At 42.1% G+C, this 10569-nt stretch overlaps 1 protein-coding gene across 1 annotated transcript in view; it reads right to left on the bottom strand.

Annotated features, from left to right (window-relative positions):
• Positions 1-1365: 1365 nt before the first annotated feature.
• Bms1 (BMS1 ribosome biogenesis factor) overlaps positions 1366-10569 on the bottom strand; it is a 39288-nt gene continuing 30084 nt past the window's right edge. The window contains 4 exon segments of the mRNA XM_008832696.3: positions 1366-3712; positions 4205-4366; positions 7341-7516; positions 7841-7988. Coding sequence (XP_008830918.1) covers positions 3485-3712; positions 4205-4366; positions 7341-7516; positions 7841-7988 — 714 coding nt within the window. The 3' untranslated portion in view covers positions 1366-3484.

Below are 10569 nucleotides of genomic sequence, written 5' to 3'. Positions count from 1 at the left end.
GATTAAAGCCTCAAATTTTATGGCAAATGGATGTTACCCACATCCCAAAATTTGGAAGATTAGCATTTGTTCATGTCATTGTAGATTATTTTGGCTGTTCAAAGTGAATCATCCAGGGAAGGCGTGGTAACCAGAGCAGCTCTTGGCTGTGATGGTGGAACATGAGGCTGCTTGCTCACATCGGAGTGTATCAGGAAGCAGAGGGTGGACAGGAAACAGTGCCAAACTATAAAACTTCAAGGCTCACCCTTAGAGATCTTCCTCCAGTGAGGTGCCACCTACTAAAGGTCTCATAAGCTCCCAAACAGTGCCAACTGCTGGGGAGCACGTGTTCAAACACATTGGTCTGTGGGCACATAACACCCAAATACCTAGGAAAATGGTAAAGCATAAAGCATTTCTGCAGTCTGAGAGGGGCTGCAGAGTTTTGGACACATTAAGGGCTTAACAGAGGCAGGAGTCACCACTGTGACTGCATTCATCTCCTCTGTTTGACCTCTGCAGAAGACAGATGGATAATTACTCATGGTATCACAAACATCCACTTATGGATGAATGTGTAAGAAAAATGTGGTGCATGAAATATTATGCAGCTTTAAGAAAAGAATTCTGTGGTAATTCACACCTTTAATACCTGCACTCGGGAGGCAGAGGCAAGAGACTGTCTCAAGAAGACAAAAATATCTGAAATATACTAAAAAGAGATGAACTCTGAAGACACGCTGAGTGAATTAAGCAGTATCACTTTGTATCAAGAACTTAGGGTTAGTGAGATGGCTCAGTGGGTAAGAGCCTGCAACCAAGCCTGAGGACTGGAGTTCAGTCTCTGAGACCCACATCCCACATGATGGGAAAACCTACTCTTGCCAGTTCTCTGAACACACATAGTGGCGTAAACACACACACACACACACACACACACACACACACAAACAAAATCCCTACAGTAGCCAGAAAGAATGGAGGCAAGGAGTTGGAGGAACGGAATGAGGAGGTGTTTAGTGGGTGCAGTTTCACTGTGATGAGCTAGAGATGGTTGCACGATTGTGCATGCAGTGAATGACACTGAACTGACAACCGCAGATGTTTAAAATGGGAGATTTTATGTCAGGCATATTTTACAAAACTGAAAACCAAGAGAAAAACAGAACCTCATGAATATGTCGCTACCTGTTCTAACATACGGAGCATACCCTTCCCTCTCTGAGAGTTCCCACTATCTTCTTCCAAGATGGATGCCAACGGCATGACTGCAAAAAGTACTCACATTACACATTTTATGAACCAAGCCAGCTAGACCCTTAACCAGTAAAACATTCTACATGGAAAATAAAGTTTATGATTCCTTTCACAAGAGGTTTACGCTTTTTTTTTTTTTTTTTTCAGTACTAGGGATTGAACTTAGGTTTTGCACATGGAAGGCAAGTCTCTATCACTTAACCTGCTTTTCATTTTTGAGAGTTGCCCAGGCTGGCCTTGAACTTGTGACCTCCTGCATCAGAGGGCCTGACTCTTCCAAGTAGTTGGGATTATGAGTACAGCACAGCACCAAGACCAGCCTATATGCTGACATGCACCTTTCTATCTGCCTTGTTCAACTGACAAACCAGGATTTTTAATACTAGCAAATGTGTATACACACCAGAAGGACACACAACACACACACACAGTAGTTAGACTTTACTTCCTTACTGAAGAAAGTCATTCTTTTGGTTAAAATATTTTATAATATATGCAATATTATATGCAATGCCTATCCCTTAACAAATTTACTTATGAGTCACATTTATTTTCTGAGTGTGGTATATGTGTACATGTCACTTTTAAAAACTAATTTTCATTTACTGTAATTTCCTTGTCATTTAACTGTAAGTGTACAGAGTGCTTTGTATATTTTAACTGAAATATAGTTTCATATTTTGAAATGTATCAATTATGTTCCCTAATGCACAGAAGTTATTTATAATTTTTATGGTATTATATGTCAGTTCCTCAGCCTGTTAGCATATTGGATGCTGCCATCTTCATTGCTTTGGAGGAGGGAAATCTATATCCAGAGTTCTTCAAAGTGTCTGTGCATGACCACTCTGGTAGCCCATGTGGTAGCAGAGGGAAATCTATACCCAGAATTCCTCAAAAGTGTCTGTGCACGACCACTCTGGTAGCCCATGTGGCAGGATTCTCATATCCCTATCAATTCTTACAGAGACATAGGGCAAATAAGCACCTGCCCACTGAAAGCTCTGAGCTTTTATGAAGCCTCTAGACTAGGCCAACTGCTCCCAATCATGCCAACAGCTCACTCTAGGTGAACTTTCACTAGTCCACAAGTTTTAAAAGGTGATGTGTGGTATCAGGGGAAGGAGAGACAAAAGCCGGTAATAAACAGAAAAATGCAATCCAAGCACATCATATGTGTATATAAAAATATCAACCAAACTCATTATTCTATAGTTACTACACACTAATTTCTAGGAAGGCAATACATCACTTAGATTAGCAGTACACATACTAAAACCAGATCAGTATAGAGAATTAGCACAGCCATTGTACAAAGATGACACACAAACGTGTAAAGGGGTGAACAGCTGGAGGAAATCTGAGTTAAAAAAAAAATCAATGGATTATGATATTTGCAAAATGTTACAACTAGGGGAAACCAAAGTACACATTGTATGTGACTCTATACTTCTATAGGGTTAGATCACATACGATATGCCAACAGATAATCATATAATGTATACAGAATATATATGTAATTTGATTACATGAGTAACATCAATTAAGAAACATGACACAGGTGCACTCACATACATGCAGGCAATACACTCATACACATAAATAATAAAAATATTAAAAAAAAAAAACCACCTATAGCTAGGTAGGTACAATGTATAAGGATCATGTATGACTGAGACCTCAAATCCCATTCTAAAGGTTTTTACAAGTGTTTACTTTACCTATTATACTAATCTATAAAATATAGGAAATGAGATATAAAACATCCACTAGGACCAGTGACTGAGTAAACAGACCAAAAAGATAAGAAAAGACAGTAACAACACACTAACATTTCACACAAGATCTGAGAGCTTGTTACAATCTTTTTCATCCTCATATAGATGGCAAAGTAAAAGCAGTTATGTAGAAGCAATGGTCCTGCATTCATCCCCAATTAAATCACTAAGCCAAACGTAACAGGAAAATATTTTAATGACATTTCTACAGCACAAAATAAAGACCGGGAGAAGTGAGGTAATGCACACGACCCTGCCACACTGCCTTGATGCCCGCGGGCACCACTGCATGCTGAGAACAAGCAGGCACCCACCAGCAGCCTTCTCCCACGGCTCCTCTTCAAGGCACGGTCTGGATGCCATGTCCAGAGAGGTCCCTGTCAGGCTCTCCTCCTGACTTGTCATAAACATGCGGAGACTTGCAGCCACCTCTGCAGGTCTAGAAGATGGTCCCCCAGTCTGAAGGCTCACTTAATGTTCTCAGCGCCTTTCAGACTGGACTTCTGGTTTCTTCTTTCCTTCTGACCCTGAATCCGGAAGAGCTTCTTCCTGAGGTCCTTTTGCCGCCGCAACTTCCCCTCCTCCTCCTTCTGCTTCACCTTGGCGTGCTCCATGTTGTGCAGGTGCCTCTGAGCTTTGGCCTTCTTCATCTTCTGACTGTGTACTGTGCTCAGAGCATCTAGCAGAGCCAGGATCTGACAAGGACAAACACAGTGAGCACCAGATCATTATAGAAGTCTCAGCTTGCCTGCTACCTACATACCGGGGCCTTACCACGTGAGTTGATGGTCTCAAAATGAGATTCAATCCCAGGCGAATGTTAATCTAGCGAAAACTTATCCTGCTCTACGAATCACAGTTTGCAGGGGGATGCAAATATTAGTGATTTACCTTTACAAGACCACCTGCATGTGTCACATGCAAGACACCATGTACAGTGGGCTATGTGGTTCACCAGCTGAGTGCCAGTTACTTCCTATTCAAATACGTAAGGTGGACTATGACTAACCAAGGATGCAAAAATGGAATCCGTTCCTTCTTCCAACTTCCAGGTCTAGGGCCTTGCTTACATTATTCTTGCCCATGAAGTCTCAACACAGTAGAAAGGGCAGAGGGGGTAGCTGTGCTACTAAAGCACAGCTGCCACATCGAAATGCAATGGGCAATAAGCCACCTCCTGACCGTACCTTTCTCTCATGAGGTTCCCGTATGACGGCCGGTCTCTGCCTGTCCCTCGGCACCTTGCCTGCCTTTGCTTGCATCTTGGGCTTGTTCTTAAATGGTAGAGCCTTCTGCAAAGCTTTTGGAATGTGCAGTGAATTAAAATGCTTCTTTTGCCTCAAGATTGGCTGAAAAGAAAAAAAAACAGACTATGGGATATTTAAAGCATAACCTAAATGTATGCAAAACTGTTATGTAACATCTTCTCGGGTGACAAACAGAATCAAGAGTTAATCATCCATATACATGAACTGCCTCAATGGGCACTGCACAAGAGCCTATACATATTCAGTTCCAGGAAACCAACCAGGCCCACTTCAACAGGGAGGAGCTCTGGGTCCGCAACAGAACAGAGGGACAGATTCCAAGTTTGTTTTCTTTATCTTTGGAAAATTGGGGTGATATTCTTTTAGCCTTCTAAGAATAATCTAGTCTCTCATTTGAGTATCAGCCTCTCTTCCCCAGAAGCCAAAGATATTTAGCTTTGATTCTGATAGAAGGATGGCAGAAAAAGGTTTAATCAGCACAAAGACACATTCTATTATAATTTCCAAAGCAATGTTCTTTTTAAAAAATATTTTATTTATTATTTTTATTTTATGTGTATGTGTTTATTGCCTGCATGTAAGTGCACCCGTGTCGTGCAATGCCCGCAGAGGACGGAAGAGGCTGTCAGATCCCCTGGAACTGGAGTTACAGACAGTTGTTAGCTGCCACGTGGGTGCTGGGATTCAAACCCAGGTCTTCTGCAAGAACAGCCAGTGTTCTTAACCACTGATCCATCTCTCCAGCCCCCGCCCCCCAAGGCAATGTCTTACATTCAAATTTAGCGTGATCAAAATATTTAACAGCTTCAAAAATATTACCACCAAACTGAAAGTTCTGCCCGAGGAAGCCAAATGTCAACATCAGTAGACCATTTCTGCTGTGCTTTTAAATGTATTTCTGCAGACATCACCTACAATGTTCAAAAGTCTCAGCCATGGAACTCAAACTTAGATCTAAAGGACTCAGATAAATCTTCTTCTCCAAAACAGTCTGCATAAAAGACACCATGCCCTCACTATGTTCAATAAAAACTTAGGTGAGAGGAGCCACGCTTTTATTATCAGGCATATGATAGCACAACTAATGCCTGGGGACCATTTGTAGCAGAAGGGCAGGCTGATATCCTGAACTGCCTCTTAGCACCAACAACTGCATATCCCAGAGCAAAACAATTTTTTTCAAATACACTGTTAAACCGTGAATAACAAAAATACTCAGAGACCACATTTACTTAAGGATTTCAGACAGCTACTAAACATTTAATATTTATGTGTAGAAGTGTTTTGCCTGCATGTATGGTAAGTGTACCATGTGCACGTAATGCCCATGGAGGCCAGAAAAGGGTTTTGGATTCCCTGAAACTGGAGTTAAGGATGGCTGTTAGCTGCCATGTGAGTCCTGAGAACTGAACCTGGGTCCTCTGCAAGAGCAGCCAATGATCTTAACCACTGAGTCATCTCTCCAGCCCCCAGAAATAAATCTTTACATATAAATACGAATAAAAAGGCACATGGTGTAGTTGAATAGATTTTTAAAAAGCAAGATCCAATTATAAGCTGCCTAGACAACAAATTTTGGCTTCAGGACATCTGAGTTAAAAGGGAAGGGCTAGAAGAAGACAGTCAAAGCCGACAGTAACCAAAAAGGAAGTGGAGGCAGCTGCACGGACATCTGGTAAAATACACAAATCAAAACTCTTACCAGTTATTATTGGATGATAAAGGGATAACTATGGGGACATAACTGTAGATATGCATCTGCACCCAACTTATATGCACTTAAATATAAGAAGCACATATTAATGGACAAGAAGGATAGTCAACTCTAAACAGATCAAAGACCTTAATTTAAGACCTTTCACTCTGAAACTGCTAGAGGAAACACTTCAGCAGGCAAACACTTCAAGGTACAGGCACAGGTAAGCACTTTGACTATAACTCCAGTCACTCAGGAAATAAGGCCAACAACTGAAAAATGGTACCCCGTGAAACTGGTATAACAAAGGAAACAGTTAACTAAACTGTAGGAATCAAAACAGTATGGTATTGGAAGAAAAACAGAAACACAGATTACTATCGAAGGGAGAACCCAGAAATAACTCCAAACATACATGGCCAACAAATTTTCAATTAAGGAAAATCAAGAGGACATGGTAGGATGGTCTTGTCAGTAAACACTGCTAGAAAACCGTATCTCCAATGGGAAACTATGGAAGTGAACTCTGATTACAGCATATGCTAAAATCAACTCAAAGGCTCTGAACAAACGTTTTTCCAAAGAAGGCATAAAAATGGCTGAAGGTCACAGGGAAGCACAGGGCAAAAGATACAAAACGGGAGAAACGTAGGATGAGTGGAGAACATGCGAACTACAGTTAACATAGTTTTTTTTTTTTTTTTTTGGTCGAGACAGGGTCTCCCTGTAGCTCTAAATTCACCTGTGGCCTGAAACTCACTATATAGACCAGGCTGGCCTTGAATTCAGAGACTTGCCTGTCTCTGCCTCCTGAGGGCTGGGATTAAAGATGTGCACCACCACGCCCAGCTAACATAAATGTTTTTACTGATTTTAAGTAGATTTTAACTTGTTCTACACACACACACACACACACACACACACACACACACACACACACACGCACGCACGCGCTGATATACTCGCTGTTTCATCATACAGCCACTTTACTATCTATATGCACCCCATAATGTCATGTAGAACCCTCAAGCATATACCTGACTTTACAAACTGTCCTAAATCTCTTTTCCACTTCTGAGAAAAGCACTGTCATCGTTCTTCTGCTCCTTTCCGCAACAGCACAGAGATGTGCAACTGTCCAAGATAATTAACACCAGACTTTATACGTCAAAGTTCAAGACATCACAAGGTTGGTGGGCTTGGCTCAGGCACAGAACATTGCTTAGCATATATAAGGCCTTGGGAATCAACCCGTACTATCGCAAAAACAAAACAAAGCAAAAGACATTATACATAAAAGCTCTGTGTGATGCTGTCTAGAAAACATGTGCCATCTTCCCCGACACACATGACCTTTACCTTATACAAAGAATCCTTGTTTGGCTTTAGCTTGATGCCGTGGGCGAGCCTGAGTTGACCTGTTGTCCGCATTCCTGACCAGGTGTCTTTCTCACCCACTGGTTTCAACAAAGATGTTACCGGGTTATAGAAGGCCGGAATGGAGACGGGGTACCAAGTTCGCATGAAGACAATGTCTGGAGGAGAGACTTACTTTAACATTTTCCAAAGATTTGTACCCATCTCAAGAAACACCCCTAAGCCTCCCCCACCCCAATGTCTCTACCTGTTTCAGAGCATTTGAAGAGAGCACACCAACTAAACTACTCTCAAATACCACATCTGGCTGTGAACATAGCAGATACAGACACAATGTGAATCAGCTCACACAACACACTCCAACTGGACAGGGCTGGAGCGAACTGAGCTTCTGGAGACCCAAACACTCTCCAATCAACATGAGCTAGAAGTCAATAATAAACAGCAGCACAGCGTTTGAACATCCCACAAAGAATTCTTACCACTCATCAGCAACTTGTCCTCAAAGCTGGCCCGGAAGGCTCCTTCTGGAGCCCGGAGTGCCTTCTTGATCTGTCCCCTTATTCCACTGACAGTCCGAAGGACAGCACCTTCAAACTTGGCTACTTCCAAGGCAGAATTAAACATTCCCTATGGGCAAATGAAAATAAAAACACATACACATAAAATCATATACTTTACCTCCTGCATCACTGGTTAAAAACCAGAAGCCAATTGACTGTAAGTGCAATTACTAACATCCAAAAGCATACTACTCAATTTTATTGTCTCAGGTATTCAAGACTTTACCAGGAGCTCATCAGCAAACTTATCAGTAGTATCTTTGGAGAAGAACACAGGGCTATTTATTGGTCTATGTGGCCTTTCCTGGCATCCTGTAGGCTTGACTGTAGATCATATACCATTACTTAACCAACACACTTGAACAGTTCACTATCATCTTTTCTGCAGTGCTGGGAATCAAACCCAGGGCTTTACAGCTCATCACTGAGCGCCACCTCCAGTCCTTAGGATCTTAACTCTTTTCTTTTCTAGTCACAAATACAGTGTTACTGACGGTGTTTGGTGATTTTGATAGTACAAAGGAAGACGCTTGTGTTTGGTTGTCATGAGCCTGAGGACATGCGTATCTCTAAATGCGCTGCCCTTCATCACCAAGTCACCAACTGCCTTAAGTTTCCCTGCCCTCTACAGCACAGGAATTCCTAAAATAGGGCCGAAAAACCAAAATCCAGATAAAAAATTTCTCTTCAAATATTAAGAACATACAAAGTATATTAAAGACTTGTAGGGGCTAGAGAGATGACTCAGCGGTTAAGAGCACTGGCTGCACTTGCAGAGGACCTGGGTTCGATTCCCAGCACCCACATGGCAGCTAACAACCATCCATAACTCCAGTTCCAGGGGAATCCAACGCCGCCTTCTTTTTTTAAAAAACATTTTATTATTTTTATTTTATGAATATGCATGTATTGCCTGCATGTAGGTAAGTGCACCTGTTTCGTGCAATGCCCACGGAGGACAGAAGAGGCTGTTGGATCCCCTGGAACTGGAGTTACGGATAGTTGTTAGCTGCCATGTGGGTGCTGGGAATCGAACCCAGGTCCTCTGCAAGTGCAGCCAGTGCTCTTAACCGCTGAGTCATCTCTCTAGCCCCTACAAGTCTTTAATATACTTTGTATGTTCTTAATATTTGAAGAGAAATTTTTTATCTGGATTTTGCCATGTGGGTGCTGAGATTCGAACCCAGGTCTTCTCCAAGAACAGTGTCCTTAATCACTGAGCCATCTCTCCAGCTCCCAATGCCCTCTTCTGACCTCCGCAGGCACTGCATGACATGGGTGCTCTAACATACATCTAAGCAATACATTCATACACATCAAATAAAAATAATATGTAAAAAGATTAAAATATAAGAAAAGGATTTGCACATTTAGTCTTCTAGATATCAAAACAGACATCTGATAGTTTGGTTTCTTGGTTTTACTTATTGATATTTATACAGAGACCAGGTGCCACTGATCCCTCCAGTAGAGTCTCCATGGAATTAGAAGACAGGAGAACAGGACAGAGCACCATTTGGCCACCATGAGACTTCTCTAGAGGGAGTTTTCTTCTGCGTGGCTCAGGCGCTGTTTGCTTACTTAGCATCTCCCTTGCAGTACAGCTAAGTATGGGCTGGTTGGTGTTTAAGTGCATTGCTGGATAGCAAAGAATGGGCAGCCTTTCTGTCCAGGGCAAGTGTTCAAAGGAGCTGAATGCAAAGTCTTGCAGCGTTTGGTATTTATCAGCTGTTCTTCCGTGAACTTCAAGCTGGAAATGGAGTTCTGATTCCGAATGTCTGTCCTTACGGCTGGGGTTTGTTTTTGTTTTTGTGTATTACGTTAGAAAATGTGGTATAGGATGGAGAATTTAGAAGGGGAATGAATGCTATGCCAAACACACAGTACAGCAACTTTGAGAAATTTTACTGCTTGGTTGGCGCTTGGTAGTAGTTTTGTCAGTAAATAATACTCAACAATTATAACAGGCATATAGAATTGCAAATTTATATTCTAAGACATAACTGCATATTGTATTTTTAGTTTGAGAAGTCTATCAGTTTAGTTATTAAATACTTAAAAAAAAAATTTTTTTAACTTCCCAGACTGATTTTACTTTCTAGAATTTCAATTAGGTGTTTTACATGTTTTACAGGGCACAGGAGAAGGTGCACTGGGGCTGTAGAAGAGTAATAGAAAAATGATGGAAAACCCCTTGGTGCTGGGAATGGGAGAGGTCAAACGTCAGGTAGGGCCTGGATGCCCAGGAGCACCTGTAGCGTAAAGACCACAGCTGGCCATCATGGGAGGCGGGAAATCCATTCTAGAGAATCAGTCCTCACAAGACTAGAACTGTCCTCTGTCCCCAGCATAAGCCTAATACAGAGGCAAAGTCACGGCCATGCACAACCTGGGACCTCGGGGGAGAGGGCTGGAGGGAATGCAGTGGCTCGGAGCACGCTGAAATTGCTGCCAAATATTGGGAAGTACATTATCCTCTGCTCCACCACCAGAGGGGTGTGAAATTGTGGCTCAAAGGAGGGAACCAAAGATCCAGCTCACAGGAGTGGATCACAGTGCCTGTTTTTATGCCCTGTTTGATCAAAAGCATGGCATGTGGAGGAGGTAAAGACCGCATAAGAAGTCTCCAAGAGCAACCCCACAGTGGG

This window comes from Nannospalax galili, unplaced genomic scaffold (assembly GCF_000622305.1).
Source record: "Nannospalax galili isolate Female #2095 unplaced genomic scaffold, S.galili_v1.0 scaffold1036, whole genome shotgun sequence".
Lineage (NCBI taxonomy): Eukaryota > Metazoa > Chordata > Mammalia > Rodentia > Spalacidae > Nannospalax > Nannospalax galili.
The sequence above is the reverse complement of the archived record's forward strand: the minus strand, read 5'-3'. Positions and strand labels throughout refer to the sequence as shown.